Source organism: Lithobates pipiens, unplaced genomic scaffold (assembly GCF_037356315.1).
Source record: "Lithobates pipiens isolate NorthernLeopardFrog02 unplaced genomic scaffold, aLitPip1_a1.2 Scaffold_10, whole genome shotgun sequence".
Lineage (NCBI taxonomy): Eukaryota > Metazoa > Chordata > Amphibia > Anura > Ranidae > Lithobates > Lithobates pipiens.
In genome coordinates, this window is record NW_027507686.1 from 113,051,289 (window position 1) to 113,071,187 (window position 19,899).

At 46.0% G+C, this 19,899-nt stretch overlaps 1 protein-coding gene across 30 annotated transcripts in view; it reads right to left on the reverse strand.

Moving 5' to 3' along the window:
- The window catches only part of LOC143934091 (neurexin-2-like), a 3,463,823-nt gene that overhangs the window by 1,501,934 nt on the left and 1,941,990 nt on the right, over positions 1–19,899 (reverse strand). For all 30 annotated transcript variants that reach the window (XM_077457482.1, XM_077457436.1, XM_077457661.1 and 27 more), the window contains one exon: positions 15,228–15,347. In XM_077457482.1, coding sequence (XP_077313608.1) covers positions 15,228–15,347 — 120 coding nt within the window. The remainder of the gene's footprint in view (positions 1–15,227; positions 15,348–19,899) is intronic.

Genomic DNA, 19,899 nt, shown 5'->3' on the forward strand with positions numbered 1-19,899 from the left:
GAGATAAAATGATAATTTTCCCACTCTACAAGACTCTGGCCCGGCTGCATCTGGAGTATGCCATCCAGTTCTGAAGGGATGTGCTGGAACTGGAGTGGTTCCAGAGAAGGGCAACAAAGCAAATAAAGGGACTGGAGGATCTCAGCTATGGGGAAAGACTGCAAGCACTTAACTTATTCTGGAGAAGAAAGGGTGACCCCACAATAGGGATAAAACTATTCAGCGTATATGAATTTAAAAAGACATGGAGCCATTCACTAAAATTAGAAGAAAAGCGGTTTAACCTTACACCGCATAAAGGGTTCTTTACTGTTAAAGATGTGGAATTCTCTTCCACAAGCAGTGGTTACAGAGGGGAGCATCGATAATTTAGAAAAACGATTATATAGGCACCTTAAACGACCACAAAATACAGGGATTTACGATTTACAATGTAATACTGACATATAATCACACAAATAGGTTGGACTTGATGGACTTGTGTCTTTTTTTCAACCTCACCAACTATGTAACTATGTAGGATGGAAAAACCAACCCCTTCTTTCACAAATGTCAATTATGTACTGTATGAACCTAGTTTAGAAATTATACTCATATAGACAGGGGTAGTGATGGACGAAATTCCGACGGGAGGTTTCGCGAACGTGGCCAAAAGTTTGCGAACTGCAAGGTTTGCGGCGGGACCCATTGACTTTAATGGCAGGCAAACCTTAAAAACCTCCAGGTCATATTTTCAGCCACAAAATACTTACTAGCTGTGCACACATAGTCCCACAACATGGACACTGACATAACAAAAGTATTAAGTGAATCTGGGATCGACAACGACAAGCATTCTTTTTTTATCTGTGAAATTTTGACAATTCAGGAGCGCATGAGGGCCATGGAGGAGAGGCAAGGTCAGGGCAGGCTATGAAGGGGGTGCAGGAGATGATCAGTGCCACAGTCAGGGCAGCACAGTCCTGCACCAGTGTCCCAGTGTGCCAACCTGTGCTTGAGCCCCTCCCTCTGCCCGGCCCTTACCACCACTTATGCAGGGCTCCACTGCGGTGGTCCAGAGGTGCCAGTCCAGTGCTGATCCTCAGCCATGGTGATGGCACTGCCTGCTTATTAGCTTCTCCGCTGCTATCTCCCTCACTATCTGAAACCAGCACCGCAATAGATACTGAGCAATGACACCAGCACCGTGATAGAGAGCACTGACACCAGCACAGAGATAGAGAGCACAGACACCAGCACCGTGATAGAGAGCACTGACACCAGCACCATGATAGAGAGCACTGAGACCACACCAGCACCGAGATAGAGAGCACTGACACTACACCAGCACCAAATAGACAGAGAGCACTGACACAGAACCGTGATAGAGAGCACTGACACCACACCAGCACTGTGATAGAGAGCACTGACACCAGCACCGAGATGGAGAGCACTGACACCAGCACCATGATAGAGAGCACTGACACCAGCACCGTGATAGAGAGCACTGACACCAGCACCGAGATAGAGAGCACTGACACCACACCAGCACCAAGATAGAGAGAGAGCACTGACACCAGCACCGAGATATAGAGAGCACTGACACCAGCACCGAGATAGAGAGCACTGGCACCAGCACCGAGATAGAGAGCACAGACACCACACCAGCACTGAGATAGAGAGAGAGCACTGACACCAGTACCGTGATAGAGAGCACTGACACCACACCGTTACCGTGATAGAGAGCACTGACACCACACCGTTACGGTGATAGAGAGCACTGACACCACACCAGCACCGAGATAGAGAGCACTGACACCAGCACTGATACCAGCAACTCGCTGCGGGACCCAAAAATATGACACCGCTCAACCTCTTTAAACAGGAGCATACGGGCATATAGTATGGTGTGCCTTTTTTGTACAAGGAAATGAGCCAAAGGTAGAAAAAAGGTCCTTGTGCTTGATTAAATAAATCGTTTATAGAGTTATGCATATACATGGTCTACTGGTCACATGTGTTGAATTCCTCCAAGATCCATGCCTCATTCATTTTTATAAATTTGAGGTAGTCAACACTTTCATGAGCTAGGCGAGTGCGCTTATCGGTCACGATCCCCCCTGCTGCTCTGAACGTCCTTTCGGATAGGACACTGGACGAGGGGCAAGCCAAACGTTCCATTGCAAATTGGGCAAGCTCTGGCCAGAGGTCAAGCCTGCCCACCCAGTAGTCCAGGGGTTCATCACTTCTCAGAGCGTCCACATCGGCCGTTAACCCGATGTAGTCGGACACCTGTCGGTCTAGGCGTTCCCTGATGCTGGACCCGGATGACACCTGTCGATGGGTCGGCTGAAAGAATGACCCCATATCAGAATTCACCAACACATCTTCAAACCGGCCTCTTCTTGCAGGCACTGTTGGATTGGTACCCGCAACTCTTTCTCTGGGAGTGGGAATTCCTCTGCCAGCGCACGCAAAAGCAGAATGCAGCATTTCTCAAAGCAAGTCCTGTAAGTGCTCCATTCTGACAGCCCTCTGTGATGGTGGTAACATTTCCGCCATTTTGTGTTTGTACCGGGGGTCTAAGTACATTGCCACCCAGTACTGGTCCTTGACCTTTATGCTTTTTATACGGGGGTCCCTGTTAAAACACTGGAGCATGAAGGCCCCCATTTGCACTAAACTGGAAGCCGTGTGGTGGCCTGGCTCCTGCTCATCATCCAGGATAATGTCGTTCTCCTCTCCCCATCCACGGACAACAACAGGGATCCCAGAAAGGTTTAAAGCATGCTCTTCTTGCTCCTCCTCATCCACCCCGGCACCATCCTCCTCTGACTCCTCTTCAGACTCCTGTTGTTGACTTGTCTCAGATAGAGTAGCCCCCCTGGGAATTCATCCAGCATTGCGACTTCCTCATCTTCCTGCTCCTCCATGGCTTGATCAATGACACAACGCAATGCACGCTCCATAAAGAAGGCATAAGGTACGATGTCACTGATGGCGCCATGGCTACGACTGACCAGTTTGGTGATCTCATCAAATGGCCGCAGAAGTCTGCATTCGTCGCGCATGAGCAGCCACTGGCAGGGTGAAAAAAACAAGTTCCCCAGAACCTGTTCTGCCGCAGGATTCGTACAGGTAGTCGTTAACTGCACGTTTCTGCTGTAGCAGCCTATCAAGCATATAGGAGGTTGAGTTCCATTGCGTCAGGCAATCGCAAATAAGACGTCTGACCGGCAGATTGTGTCGCCGCTGAATGTCAGCAAGGCGAGCCATGGCCGTGTAAGATCTTCTGAAATGGGCCGAGATTTTCCTTGCCTGCCGCAAGATGTCCTGCACCCCAGGGTATTTGACAACAAATCGCTGCACGACTAAGTTTAAGACGTGTGCCATGCATGGCATGTGTGTAATTTTGCCCTGTTTCAATGCGCTAAGCAGATTGACATCGTCGTCACACACCACTTTACCAACTGTCAAATTGAGCAGTGTTAGCCACTGATCTGCCTGTGAACGCAAAGCTGAAAGGAGTGCAGGGCCAGTGTGGCTTTTGGCTTCCAGGCACAACAGACGCAGCACACCATGGCAGCGTCTCACCTGGCATGTCGAATAGGTTCTGGGGATCTTGGGCAGCACAGCGGAAGAGACGATAGCAGCAGAAAAGGAGGAGTCAGCCAAGGAGTAGAGGGAGGATGGAGTAGGAGGAGAAGAAGAAGAGGCAGGCCTGCATGCAATCCGTGGCGGTAAAACCAAATCTGCACAGGTGCCACAGGTTACATGCTTGACAGCCGTCAGAAGGTTCACCCAGTGGGCAGTAAAACTTATATACCTTCCCTGCCCGTGTTTGCTAGACCACGTGTCTGTGGTCACATGTATCTTGGCACGACACTGTGTGCCAGAGATACATTCACTTGCCTCTGAACATGGCCATATAGCTCTAGGAAGCCCTTCTGTGAGAAATACTTCCTTCCTGGGTCCCTCCATTGTGGTGTTCCAATGGCCACAAATTTTCGAAAGGCCTCAGAGTCCACCAGTTTATATGGCAGTAGTTGGTGGGCTATCAGTTCTGACAAGCCAGTCATCAACCGTTAGGCAAGAGGGTTATCCGGCGTCATCATTTTTTTTACGCTCAAACATTTGGCTCACAGAAGCCTGCCTTTTTTCCAAAAAAAAACGTGAGGATGGCATGATGGAAGGTGGAGTGGAGGACAATTGTGAGGAGAGAGGAGAAGGAGAAGTAGAAGACGAGGCTGGACGGTGAGAGCCTGGAGTGTGGCTTTGTGGGTTCCGTTGCTCCCACTGGGCTCGATGATGGCAGCTAATGTGCCTTCTTAAGGTGGTTGTCCCTAGGTGATTGTTGGGCTTACCGTGCCTTATGAGCAAAGGCTGCAGATGGCAACACTATTGTCAGCAGCGGACACGTTAAAAAAAAGCCCACATTGCGGAGCCATGTGCCAGCGTCCTGGGAGCGCCAGATGACCGTACATGGTTGATGCCTCGCTCCTGATACATTAGCAGTCTGCTTTGTCCCTCCTGTGCAATCTAAGTTCCGCCTGCTTCTCTTCCCTATCTGCTGGTCCATATCTCCCTCTGAACTCCCCTCCTCTTCCTCTCTTGTGGGCACCCGCGTGACATCACTAGACACGTCATCATCAACGTCACCTTCCCCACCGCTATAATTAGAGATCTCGGAGTAGATAGCAACACCAGGGACCAACCTCCTCCTTGGGCTGATTTGGGTACTGTCGTCAGACTGCTGAGTGGCGGTTGTTGCTACCTCCTCTTCCTGATCCAATGCCAAGAGTGGCTGCACATCGGCAATGTCTTGTGATGGATCAGAAAATAATTCCTGTGACTCAAGTGGAGGGTATATGGGGGTGGTGGTGTTGGTGGTAGTGTCTTTGTGGGTGCACACAGCAGAGAGTGAAGAAGAGTGTGCAGATTGAGAGGATGAGGAGGGTGCAGAAGAGTAAGGCTGAGTGAGCCACTCAACCAAGTCTGGTGCATCCTTTGACGTAATCGAACGCACCTTCTGCAATTTGCCACTTTGGCTCAAGCCTGTTGCTACGGCCCTACCCCTACCACCCCTGCGGAAGGGCCTGCCTCTTCTTCTGCCTGTCATTTTTTAAATGACCCTGTGACAAAAGTCTCTAGAGAAGTTCAGTGTATGTGGAAGAAGGTATATAACACCCCACTTCAATCTGTCATTTTGGGGGGCCACTGGTCTATCACACCAGTTATAATACTTTTTTGTCACTCTTTGTAGTATCACTGCAGAACCGCTCAGCTGTCACAATGCTGCACAGTGGAAATGCACTATACTATGCTTTCTATATTTGAAAGTATTTTATACATGTATTCCACCCCTATATACTGCACACCAAATAGTACACCTATACCAGTCCTTAAAAGGACCTTTGTGGACCTAGTAGTAGCTAGATAGTAGCTAGTGAATTGCTGACTGTCCTGCTCCAAACACCAAACTGTCCCTCCCTACACTGAGATACGACAGCTGCAGAATCGGTCAGCAGCACTGCATGCAGTGCACTATAATATGCTTTCTATATTTAAAAGAAAGTATATTATATGTGTATTCCAACCCTATATACTGTACACCTATACCAGTCCTTAAAAGGACCTTTGTGGACCTAATAATAGCTAGCTAGTAGCTAGTGAATTGCAGACTGTCCCTGCTCCAAACACCAAACTGTCCCTCAGTCCCTACACTGATAAAAGACAGCTGCAGAATTGGTCAGCACTCAGCAGTACAGCAGTCAGCAGTGCACCATAATATACTTTCTATATTTGAAAGAAAGTATATTATAAGTGTATTACAACCCTATATACTGTACACCTATACCAGTCCTTAAAAGGACTTTTGTGGACCTAATAGTAATAGCTAGCAAGTGATTAGAATGACTGTCCCTGCTCCACACTGTGTTCTTTCCCTACATTGACAAAAGACAGAATATAAAATGGCCGCCAGATCAGGTCTATTTATAAGGTAGGGGGTATGTCCATGTGCTGAAATTCCTCAATTGGCTGTCCTGTACCCCACCTGTCATGGGTCAAAGTTCTTCACAATGTAAACAAATATGGCCGCCGTGAACAGCGCCAGAAGTCCGCCAGTTTGGTGAATCACGAACGAGCAAAGTTCTCCGCGAACCGACCGCCAGGCGAACCGACTGCCGGGTGAACCGCAAGGCCATCTCTAGACAGGAGTACAATGGATCTCTTTTATTGTTTATTGTTCTATACAGTACACTTTTTTACTACCACATAAAGGTTAATGGTTATTTTAACAGTAACATGTTCATGAAAGTAACTTGTTCTAGGTTTCTAGTTACATTTAGGTATTTTTTTAAAATAATAAGAAAATGTACAGTACATCCTGCTCATCTATAATGTTGTTACAAGTTTATTTCTTTGTAATTTTCTTCCTTAATCAAACTATATTGATTGGTGTTTTATGTTGTGTTTTCATTGGCTAGTGTCCATAGAATTGTTACCGTTACAAAAAGGAAGAACAGTGCTGTTAACAGATTATGTGGCGCAAATACAGTATGTGCTGTAATATTTGTTTAGAGGCAAGAGGGTAAAGGCACAGGTAGAGAGCAGAGAAGGCTAGCAAGTCATTATTGGGCAATAAGTTAAAGTGGATCTTCACCCTCAAATTTAAGTTCCCTCCTCTCCACACCTCCACCTCTCTTCTACACATAGAGTACATAGTTACATAGTTACATAGTTAAGTTAAAAAAAGACACAAGTCCATCTAGTTCAATCAAAAATAAAAAATATCATACAATCCCATATACCCAATCCTATACGCACAGTTGATACAGAGGAAAAGCAGGATCCAATTTGCCACAGCAGGGGAAAAAAATCCTTCCTATTCCCAGAGAGGCAATCAGATTTTCCCTGGGTCAACTTTACCTATAAATGTTAGTACCCAATTGTACCCAAAAGTGCACTATTTTTTTGTTAACCTTTTTTTTGTGTAAAAACTTCAGGTCCGCTCCCCAATGCACATCTGTTGCCTAGGTGAATGACATGCATTAATCCTGCTGCATGCCGGTCACATATCTCAGGAGGCATAGTCCTTCATTGAGAAATAAAGAGGGGTCCCGGACCAGCAGTGTGTTATTGTTAGGCCCTGAGGGAGGCCTCCCGATGTAGTCATATAAGAAGATGGCAGTGGGTGAATAAGCAGGGGCAGAATTCTGAGAGGATTCTGCAGGACACCGCAAGCGGATCACTGGGCGGGTAAGTATCTGAAAAAGCTGCAACAAAGCTTGGATTGATCTGGAAAAAAAAAATGGGTGGGGTGGGGAGGGTGGAGATCCCTTTTAAGCAAGGGAATGAAGGGTAAGAAGCACTTTAGAAAATGCCCAGTGTAAGTGGAGCGCTAAAATATACATCAACTGGAGCTACAGTTCTGCCTATATTGAGTCCCTAGATAAATAGTTAAAGGGGTTGTAAAGTCAGGAGGTTTTTTATCTGAATGCATTAGGAATAAAAAACTTTCTGTGTGCAGCAGCCCCCCTTGGCCCTCTTAATATTTACCAGAGCCCATCTCTGTCCAGCGATGTCCACGAGTGTCACGGTTGTCTGGGACTCTCCCCCCTGCCATTGACACGTGCTGCTGTCAATCAAAGTCAGTCAGCTAATCAGGAGAGAGAGGGGGCAGGGATGAACCACAGCTCCATGTCTGAATGGACACACAGAGCTGCAGCTCGGCTTGCCTGCCCCTATAGCAAGCTGCTTGCCGTGGGGGCACTCAACAGGAGGGAGGGGCCAGGAGCACAGAAGAGGCATCCGAGAATAGGAGGATCTGGGCTGCTCTGTACAAATTAACTGCACAGGGCAGGTAAGCATAACATTTTTGTTACTGTTAAAGAAAAAAAATAAACTTTACAATCACTTTAACTTCCACTTTAAGTACTTGTGACCCCCTGACATGCCACATTTGGCATGTAATTATTTTTGGGGGGGCGGGTACCTAGTTTTCACAGGTACCCAGCTCCCACTTCCCCTCCTGGCGCCGTGGAGCAGAGCGGAAGCTCACCTCTCTCCCCTACCTCCCTGCAATCTTCTGGGACACGTCACAGGTCCCAGACGATTGCCCGGCTATTCATAAAGCGCAGCGCGGCATGCCCATGCACAGTGTGCGCTCGGCTGTGAAGCCACAGCCAGATGCCCACACTTGCAATGCCGGCACCGCAGAGGGGAGGGGGAGAGAAGCTAGGCTTCGGGTGGCCGTATCGCTGGACCGTGGGACAGGTGAGTGTCTGTTTATTAAAAGTCAGCAACTAAACTTTTTGTAGCTGCTGACTTTTAAATGGGCGAAACTCTGCTTTAGGCCGGGTTCACACCGCTGCGATGCGGGAACGCCGCGAATCCGCGGCGTTTTCCCGCATCGCATTACTCCCGCCGGCAGTTCACACTGCCCTATGCGGACGGCTGGGAGTGTCAATGATATGTTAATGACACCCCCAGATCCGTCCGCATATCGCAGTGCGATCTGCCGACTCGCACAGGAATCGGATCGCATGGTGTGAACCCCCATGCGATCCGATTCTGTTGCGGACCAAAAAAAGGGTCCCGTGCGAGTTTGCTGCGGGAGCGATGCGAATTCAGCCATACTATCTGTATGGCTGTACTCGCATCGCTACGGAGATCGGATGTGATTTGCGGTGCGAATCACATCCGGATCTCCCCCCGCAGCAGTGTGAACCCAGCCTTAAGGTGAACAGAGATCCACAATGGGTAACAGGGTTACAGAGTCCATAAAGACTAGATGACAGGGCCCCCCTGAAGGATCATGCAGGTTAAACAGCTAGAGAGTTTTTGGAAGAAAAAGATATGGAAGTTACCTATTTGAGCAGGATGGACAAAGGGTGGCAGACAATGTAACACTAGACATATTTGATGTTAATTTGTGGGTTAAATTTATAGTCAGGTATGAAACACAACTAGTAAATTCAAAAACATGAATAAAAGCTAAAATATGGAGGGAGGAATTCAAGTAAAATTGTATAAGAAATAACAGAACTTTTGGCCCTAGCCTAAAAAACATGCTACTAATGTACTACAGCTACTCATGCGATCACAGTTAGACGGAATAATTTCATTGGATATTCCGATCACATGTGGGCTTCAGCTGACTTTTTTTTCAAAAATTCTGACAGACCCAGAAATAGAACATGTTTTATATCTTTCCGACTGAATCAATTTCTATCGGGAAAACCATTTGTCTGTATGCTGTCTGACGGACCAAAAACAAACTTCCTTTTTCTAGTCTTGTTGTACGTGTTGCACGTCACCGCTTTCTAAACGATCGGACTTTGTTGTGATCGTGTGTAGGCAAGTCCGTTTCAGTGGAACTTCGTCGGAACTCCGTCGGTAAAACCGTAAGAGTTTATTCTGATGGAAAAACGGTCGTGTGTACGCGGCATAAAGGTTTGAATAACCTATGGTCCATGAGAGTAATAAACATAATAGATGCTGATACACACTTTTAGGACAGACCTGCAGTTTGCTTTTTCACAGTAATTGGTCTGGCTAATGATTTTTACTTTTACTTTTTGTTTTTACTTCTCAATTCAATCCCCTTCCGAGTGCAGTAAGCTCAAGGAAATTTAGGATTTATGGATGTTTTAGGATGACTGCATGGTACTGTTGTAAAATATTATCTTGTGATATCTGGAAAAAATGCAAACTAGGGGCTTTCTGTGCCATCTAGCTAAAGAGAACAACAAAGCAAGAAAATAAAAATTGTAATATTGCCAGGAAAAGGTTGTCTTTTTAGGACATACAGCTAGAGTTTTACACAAGAACATGGTAGTAGTAAACAATTGAGATATATTTTATGCCTGCTGGACCCAGTAAATAAGGGGTCACCTGGCTATATCAGAGCAGTAGCTTCATGCAAGGTGCTACTAGACATACATACATTACATATGATTTAAAGTGGTTGTAAACCCTTGCAAACCACTTTGACCTACAGGTAAGCCTAGATTAAGGCTTACCTGTAGGTCCAAGAAATATCTCCTAAACCTACACGGTTTAGGAGATATTTACTAAAAGACAGTGACAGCTGTCTACGGTGCATGCGCCGTAGACAGCGGCACGCAGGCACAATATCGGCGTTAGCAACATGCCGCTGCTAACGGCGATATGCCGTTAGTGACGTCTCCCATGCGCGGGAGTGACGTCATCGCTGCTCCGGTGCTGTGAGTGACTGGAGCAGCGATACCCAGAAGAAGATGGATGCTCCGGACTACAGGGGACAGTGGTGACATCGCTCGCTCCTTTGTCAGGTAAGTGACACATAATGGGCTATTATGCGATGCATAATAGCCCATTATGCTTTACCTTTTGCAGGGAGACAAAGAGGAAGTAAACCCATCAGGGTCTACTTCCTCTTTAATGGTCCCACATCCCGTGCAATAATTATTGCAAAGAGCCCAAAAAAAAAAAATAATAATATTTGTCTAATGCAATGTTTACAAAATATGAATTTTCATTGTTATTATATGCAAACCTAACAGTGAAAATGCCTACAATTAAACCCAGTCAACCTACTGTCTGTATTAGAGGAGGCTGGATACAAAGAGGAGCCACATGTGTTGAATTGATGCTGTCATCAGCTGCTTTAAGCCCAGTGCAAGACACACCCCTTGACAAACCAGATCTGTGTCTTTTTGTACATGGATCCCAGGATGAGAGAGCGCCATCCCTCCTGAACCGTACCAGGCCACATGCCCTCAATATGGGGAAGGTGTTTTGGGGTCCTCATGTTGAGGAGGACAATGGCCTCTTCCCCACAACCCTTGTCCAGTGGTTGTGGAGGTCTGTGGACGAGGAGCTGGTGAGATCCAAACTGGTTATGCAGTTGTCACTCAGGAGGACACTCTGCATTCAGAGTCGTTGGAACCTTTCTGCCTCCATTTATTTTGGCTTCATTTAGAGGGTTTGAGGTTCTTTACTTGAGCGGGTAAACCAATCAAGTATGCTAAGTTAGTTGATTGTCTTCAAGAACCTCCAGGGGCCACCTTCGGTGGACCCCTGATTATATATTTTTAGTTTATCCAACTCGTGAACCAGACATGCTTCCTTAGAGTTCACTGTTCTGTATAACCACGTTCCAGGGCTTTAAGGGTCAAACTGCATAACATGTCTTCTGCTTGATTCTGTCTTACATCTTTCTTTGATAGAGTAGGCAAGTTTCCTCCTCTATACTGAGTGTATAAAAAGTGTTTGGGGACCCGGGTCCTGCCCCAGGGAACATGTATCAATGCAAAAAAAAGTTTTAAAAACGTCTGTTTTTTTTAGTAGCAGTGCTTAAAGTGAAACAATAAAAACGAAATATTCCTTTAAATATCATGCCTGGTGGGTGTCTGCCTGTAAAGTAGCGCATATTTTCCATGTTTAAAACAGCACTGCAGCAAAATGACATTTGTAAAGGAAAAAATGCAATCTAAAACTGCATGTGGCTGTAATGTATTGTCGGGTTCCGTCAAAATAGATAAAAATCATTGAAAAAAACAGCATGGCTCCCCCCCCCCCCCAGTCCATTACCAGGCCCTTTGAATGTATGAATATTAAGGGGAAACCCACATCAAAATTTCTAAAAAAATTGTGTGGGGGTCCCCCCAAAATAAATACCAGGCCCTTCAGGTCTGGTATGGGAACCCTGCGTCGAACCCTGAGCCAAAGTTGGCATGGGGTCCCCCATAAAATCCATAGCAGATGCTTATCTGAGTGTGCAACCTGGCAGATCGCAGAAAAAAGGGGGGTGAGAAAGCACCACCCCTCCTGAACCATACCAGGCCACATGCCTTCAATATGGGGAAGGTGTTTTGGGGTGCCCATGTTGAGGAGGACAAGGGCCTCTTCCCCACAACCCTTGCCCAGTGGTTGTGGGGGCCTGCGGGCCAGAAGCTTATCAGAATCTGGAAGCCCCCTTTATCAAGGGGATCCCCAGATCCCGGCCCCCCATGTGTATGTCACATAACGTCAGAGGAGGTGGGGTCACCCATTTACATCACAGGATGGCCCTGCCCTCAGCTATATAACAGCTGTCAAATCAAAAAGGCTGCAGTCGCGGTGACGCCCCCCATCGAGGCAGAGTTTTTCGGGGGTTTTTTTTTACCTGGTCTGTCGGCACTGTGATTGAAGATGTATGGACATCGCGGGACACTTTTCTTTTTTAAAAAGGGACTTTTCCCAAGCTGTCTCCTGTCATTTTAACTTTTTTGAAACTTTTTCTGGTGAATGTGTAGGGGAACAATGTACCCAATACCCATTCACATAGGGTGAGGGGTCAGGATCTGGGGGTCCCCTTGTTAAAGGGGACTTCCAGATTCCCATAAGCCCCCCAACCGCAGACCCCCACAACCACCGGGAAAGGGTTGTGGGGAAGAGGCCCTTGTCCCCATTAACATGGGCACAAGGTGTTTTGGGGGACTCCAAAACACTCTCGCCATGTTGAGGGCACGTGGCCTGGTACGGTTCAGAAGGAGGAGGGGCGCTCTCTCACCCCCCCTTTTCCTGCGGCCTTCCGGGTTGCATGGTCGGATAAGGGCCTGGTATGGATTTTGGGTGACCCCCACGACATTTGTTTTATTTTGGCTCAGGATTCCCCTTTATATCCATATCAGACCCAAAGGGCCTTGTAATGGACTGGAGGAGAACCAATGTTGTTTTTTTCAATGATTTTTTATCTATATTACCGCAGTCCAGCAATACATTAACAGCCACAAGCAGTTTTAAATGACATTTTTTCCGTTACAATTGTCATTTTGCTGCTCTCATTTAAAAGACTATGTATGCCCCCTATGTAAGCAGCCTTACATAGTATGGGACCCCTGAGCCATGCTTGGCCAAAAGCACCCTGCCTTTGATCAATCATGGCTCTTACAACAGTCAGGTGCATGCTTTGGCCAATCAGCAGCTGGAAATGCACTGCAATCTTGCAGTGCATTGACGGTCTCGTCGTTCATTATGGGGTGTTCTGCGGGCGCTCCAATTTCCCACGAATGCCCCATAATGTTCTAAATTCAGCGAACAGGCGAACTCTAGATGTTCGAGTCAAACTTACATTCGACTCGAACATCGGGCTCATTGCTATTCTTTATACAACACCCCACTCTTGCCCATCTCAGCTGGTATACACATGTAACTTGTAAAGCCAAGCTAGATCAGCATACGCCAAAACAGAGACTAGAGGGTTAGCCCCCTCTTTCATTGACAAAAGGCCTGCATGCGCTAATCCGCCCATTCATCCTTTATCAATTGTTGAGACTTCCTGGGCCCTATGGCTGGTCTCTGCAATTCTGATTCATCTTCACTCCTCAGCAACCGATTAAGGGCTTGGGCTATCCTGGCAAATCCCTCCATGAATCATTAATAATAGGAGCAGAACCCAAGAAATTACATCAGTTCTGTCTCGTTGCTTGGTCTTGGTCAGGGAGAAAGCGCTTCTTATTTCTTGGGGTCAGTGGCCCCTCCATCAGCAGAGACAACATGCCTGAGATAAGTGACAGAAGGCTGATAGAACAATTGTCAATGGATGACTTTAACCTTTTATTATGAAGTTTCTATAAGACCTCTCCAAGTACTCTTCATGCTCTTTAAGGATTCTGGCAAAGACATAATGTCATTCACTTATACCAGTAGTTCGATCAGGATCATGTCTCTCACTGTCCACTCTTTCAGTCAATGGAGATCCCAAAAGACTTTGAGGCATCCTGTTAAACTCATAGAACCATCTTGATCTTCAGGGTGCATAGGGATCTGATAATTCCCACTTCTTAGATAGAACATGCTGAACCACTTTGCCCTTGACAGATAGTGTAGAGCATCTTCTATCCATGAGGTGGTGAATCTGTCAGGAATAGTCCTCCTGTTGAGGGTGCGATAGTCAAGGCACATCCTCAGGATACCCTTCTTCTGAACCACCAATATGTGAAAAGCATAAGGACTCCCCTGTCTTCAGCTGTTCTTAAGGATTTTTCAAATCACTCAGAGGAATCTGGAACTCCACATGGAAATCATTCTTGGAGAACATTTCCTGGCCATCTTCATCCAGGAGTGATTGGGGTATACTTCAGGTAAAATCGCTCAACTGAAATCTCTTCCTCTGCTTTCTCCACCAAATTGGATAGTGGCAGGGAAGGGCTCACCTGCAGGTGGCACTGTGGGTCCCAGATCTATGGTCAGTTAGCTCTGACCCAGATACCTATAAGAGCCATTATACTGAGTATGGACATGGTATATAAGATTTGATCGCTTTGCTATTCTGCTTGTTACCAGCAAATAATGTTCTCACTGCTGACGTGCACCAGCAGCAGTTGAGGAGACTGGTACATTGATGGTTAATGGGCCAAGCAATGGATCGATAAATAGAAGGGATGCCGTGCCATTAGGTCACGCCCTCAGATGAAGTTGGATATGATGAAACATGTCAGTACGTGACCTTGCGGTTACCGGAAGTGACGTATGTGTGTCACCAGTTGCAGAGAGACAACCAGGAGCTACAGCGCTGCTTTTGTAACCAGGGTATGCGGACTGATGACTACACTATGTTTTATGCTCAATAATTTATACTGCTTTAAGTGCAACTTGTATAGGTCGGGATTAGCAATATAGTATTATGCAGGATCATGCTATGATTCCGCTAACATGGAGTGATTTGCAGCCCTAACCAGACCTACTGTGGACGATGTTATATTGATTGATTTTAAGTGGGTTGTTTACAGATTTCTGGTGAGTGTAAACCCCCCTGGGGGAGAGTGCCTCCCGTTGTGTGGTCCTGGTGGATTGGTGCATGGAATTCTAACTTCTGCTAGTGCCACCTTCTATCTTCAGAACTGTATACACCTTTATCATCCTGCTATCTTGTATAAGATCTATTATATGAATGCCAGTCAAGCTGTTATGGACTGACAGGAGTGCTGCTATAGCATCTTTTTGATTAGTGTTTCAGGACTTCATGACACCTTCAGGACACCATTTGTTACTTTTTTCAGCAGCTGCTGACACACACAATTTATGTACTATTTTTCATATAGAGTGTTTTTACTTGTTAAATCATAGTTTGCTTGTAACCTAGTGCTGAACAGTGTTAATAGGCCTTTTATACACTTAGACGTTTACATATAAAAAAACTTATACCACATTTCATTTTTAGTATTTGGAATTTCACATTGCTGAAAACCAAAGATTTAATTAAAAAGGGAAAATAATACCTTCCACTGTGACATTGTCCACGCTGAGCTGCAGATATTTTCCTCTGCGTAGTACTCTAACTGTGTGCCATTCATTATCATTTAGCTTTTGGCCTGCGTACAGAGTCTCTGGGCCCTTACCTGCAAAGAGTAGAGCAGTAGCAAAGTCAACATCAACATGGTAAGATTCTTAACTCTGCCTATACATGCCAGCATCTATTATATAATTATATTTAGAATCCAGTAGATGATTACCGGTATATATATTTTTTATTTATTGTCTTACTACTGTCTATCCTAGCCAGAAATTGTAACTGTCAAAGGATTCAATACAAGTTCAACTAATGCTATTGTAACAGAAGCAATGGTAGTATTGCTATTTGCAATTGTTTTAGGCAACTAGTTTGACTTTTCTAATATTTCTTGAAAACAACCACCTACAGAGAATGATTTTTGAAACAAGGTAGAAATCATTTGACCGACATTTCATATTCTGATCTGTAATCAGTTTGTTATTAAAATGTTGTAATGGACATTTAAATCACCGAAGATGCATTGCTTTTTTTTTTTTTATTTGAGTTATATATATTCTCAGCATATTATTTTGTAACTATTCCAATTTGGTAATCCTCATACTAGGTTTCCCATTTTTTTTTTTCTTTAAGTTTTAATGCAATCTATCAATTGGCCAAAATGTGACTGTTTAATAATAAGGTAGATATAAATGTGATTTTAACAGAGGGATTCTACATAGAAATAGACAGTAACAGAGAAAGAAAGGGTGAGAGTTAAAAAGTAGGACAGGCTGGCAACTTTTGCAGGGAGTTGTTTTTAACCACCGGCTATCCCCACGGTGAGAGATAACTGCAGGTGTTCCCTTGTGGTAACTCAAAGACTAGCGGGGAATTTTAATTGTAATATGTACAGTAATTTACGTTCTATTTGATATATGCAGAAACAGATCTGGCAAGTTAAGGTTCCGGTTAAATGTTTAAGTCACAGAATATAACAAAGAATGAAGCATATTATCTGGCCATGTACTGTAAAATGAAAGCTGGTAAGTTATATGAGATAATTGCAAAAGAAGGGCGCACCAGCCTAGCGCATTACCCAAAATACATTGGAGAGATGACTTTTATTAAACTGTCTGGGAAAGCTCTTATTTTTAACACCAAACAAGAGAGAGCACCTCTGTCTGGATATTCACCTGCCAGCATGTCAGGACCTGGTTCATCTGCTGGTGGTGCTGTAGTTCTCAGGGCTGATAGCTGCAGTTCCAGTGTCCACCAGCAGGTGTCTTCCAGAAGCCAGCTGGTTTCAGTGATCAGCTCCACCTGGTGCTAGGTGGTTATATAAGGCTGCTCACACTAGCATACAGCTCCTCAGTGTTTTGGTGGCTCCTGCCCTGTTTGCAGTCCTTCTCCCAACCTGTGGCCATTCATTCTTGTTCTTTATCTTGCTCCTGCACCTAGTAACTAGTACCCCACTGCCTTGCTCCCTGCTTCTCCAGTTTTCCCTTGCCTTGTGTGTATCTTTTTCAGTATATTGTGTATATAGTTAGGTTGCTGGTTAGGCATTTTGTCATTTAGTTTTGCTTTTCATGCATTACGTTTATTGCTGTTGGTGTGTGGTTATTGCTCACTGTAAGTAAATCTCACTTTAGGGATGTATATATCACTGTATAGATACATATATAAATATATATGCTGACTTCTGACATAACCCTGAGGCTCACTAACAACCAGATTAGCTGCACCTGGAAACTGGGAGCCATTTGCTTTGAGTATTTGCTTCTCTTTTTGTCAGAATGCTTTGAGGGGAGGTTATTTGTCATGTGAAATTGGCATTGGATGGTAAAGATCTTTGCCACCTAGTTTCGCAAAATTACACCTGTGAAAACATTCTGATAGCACATGTTTTAGCTGATGAAATCCCCATTGTTATACAATTAACACAAAGTCAGATCTGCTGCTAAACATCAAGAATCTCTTCCTTTGTTACTTAGCAACCACAGTTGCTAGTGAGTGTTCTTTACCTCCTGTAGGCCAGTACCCAGTTATCAGTCACCACACTTCTTCCACATGTAATCCATTGAAGGCTCCCCCCACAGTACCGTTACCCATAGCAACCTCTCAGACCTCTTCCAGTAATTCTGTTAGGCCGCGTACACACGGGCGGACTGTCCGCCCAACTAGGTTCGTCAAACAGTTTGACAAACAGTCCGTTCAAAATTAGCATGAACGGACTTGACCACACACGACGAACGTACAGTCCGCTGAAAACTTGCGCGATGACGTGAACGGCACGTACGACGGGACGAGAAATTCGAAGTCCAATACACTGCAATGCAACCTTCGCCGTGTAAATTCTTTCTGAGCATGCGCGAGACTTAGTTTATCGAACAAGCCTACACACGAGCGGACTGTCCGCTCAAACCAAGTTTCAGCGGACAGTCTTACGGAAATTCCGAAAAACTTTGTTCGTCAGACTGTCCGCTGAAACTGTCCGCTGAAGCCCACACACGAGCGGACTGTCCGCTGAAACACTGTTCAGCGGACAAAGTTGGGCGAACAGTCCGCCCGTGTGTACGCGGCCTTACTCTTCCCTTTATGCTCCCCAATACTGTTACTATTTTTCCATCAGCAGTACACTCTGGTCAGCATCATGCAATTGGTTGGAGTTTTATAAGCCAAAAAAGAAACAGAATTTTTCTCCTGCTCATACAACTCTGCCACTATCCATGCTGCCTGCCGATGAGGTTCACTCCTCCTCCATGCTGCCTGCCAGTGGGGTTCACTCCTCCTTCATGCTGCCTGCCAGTGGGGTTCACACCTCCTCCATGCTGCCTGCTGATGAAGTTCACTCCTACTCCATGCTGCCTGCCAATGGGGTTTACGCCTCTCCTGTTCATACAACTCTGCCACTATCCATGCTCCCTGCTGATGGAGTTAACTCCACCTCCATGCTCCCTGCTGATGGAGTTAACTCCACCTCCATGTTGCCTGGCAGTGGGGTCCACTCCTCCTCCATGTTGCCTGCCAGTGGGGTCCACTCCTCCTCCATGCTGTCTGCCAGTGGGGTCCACTACTCCTTCATACTGCCTGCAGATGGAGTTCAGCCTGCCTCTACGATTGCTGATGGGGTTCAGACTGCCTCTACACTTGCTAATGGGGTTCAGTCTGCTGCCCGCTGCTGCCCTCGACCTGGCAACAGGCCTGCTGATGGTGATCTGTTGGCCACTGCCTGACCTGCCTCTGGTGACCTGCTGTCTTCTGCCAAGCTTGCCTCTGGTAAACCGTTGTCTTCTGCCAAACCTGCTTATGACATGCTGCCTGCTGCCCAGCTGTTCTATGCTGATTTTTGGGCCGCTGTCCAGCCAGACTATGCTGATTCCAAGGGCGCTGCCCAGCTCGACTATGTTGTCTGGGTTAAATTCCCACCTGCTGATGTGTCTAAGGCTTCTGCATTTCCATTGTATTGTGGCTTGAATAGGTTCCCTGTTTGGTTTAAGATCCCTACTGTTGCCTGTCCTAAGTTCTTTTTGCAGCCAGTTGATCCTGTTGTGCCAAATTTGGGAGATCCAGGTATTATCTCTGCGATCCCAGGTGCATTTGGGGACCCATGTTGCCTATGCATTGGATAGACCAGGGTGGCAGGTAAAATGTGGAACAGTCTCTAGTAATCTGGATGGGGAGGGTCCAGTTGTGATGGAACACCCCAGCATTGGGGTATCTGTATAAACCAAGGACTCCGGTGTTAAGCCTTTAGGTTGCCTTCAGAATCCCAGCTTTGGGATGGATGCTGCTTTAAAGAATTGTAAGCTCCGAGTGTTGCGCCTTCTTTGGCGGTGGGGTACCTAGTCAGCTTCCAGACCAGGTGTCACTAAATGGGGGACGTGCGGTCCGGTTCCGGCCCCAGTGGCCATTCTACCTGGACTGCAGCCTCGCCAAGTAGCTTCCCATGTGTCCTCTCCCCGTCACCGGCTATGTTCACAGCATCACAGGCGCGGCAAGTCCGTCTCTTCTGTAATATCGATGCACTGCCCCCTACCCTCAAACAAAATAAATGCTCTGGACAAAGGGAGGGACTTTTTAAGTTAAGAAGTGGCTCCTGCCCTGTACTCTTTTTGCTGTGTTGCTCCCAGACTCTGGTGCCACTCGTTCTTGATCCTGCTGTTATCTGTGTCCTGCATCCAGTAACCAGTACCCCATTGCCTTGCTTCCTGCTCCTCCATTTTTCCCCTTGTGTGTATCTAATTATGTATATTGTGTAAGGCATTAGTTTGTTAGGTTGCTGGTCAAGCAATTTGTCATTTAGTTTTGATTTCTGGTTTGGTGTCTTGGAAATTCAACAGTGGAATGGGAATTCAACAGTGGAATCAGAAAAAAATGTCTTCCTCATCATTTTGAAGAGCCTCATAATAGATGACAACACAGGAGGATTCCTGGACACTCAGTTGGTGCAGAGGACTTGGCTATCAGAGCAGCCATGTTTCATCAGCTTGGATTTTCAAGTGATTTGGCTGTTTTTCAAGTATCGGACTATCCTGCTGGAAGGCAATACAATCCAGACTTAGCTTGACAATACCACAGTGGTGGTAACATGAACCATCAGGGAGTGGCCAGAGTGGTAGCTTGCATCCTGTACTGGACAAAACTTCATGTTCCAGTCTTGTCTGCAGTGTATATCCCAG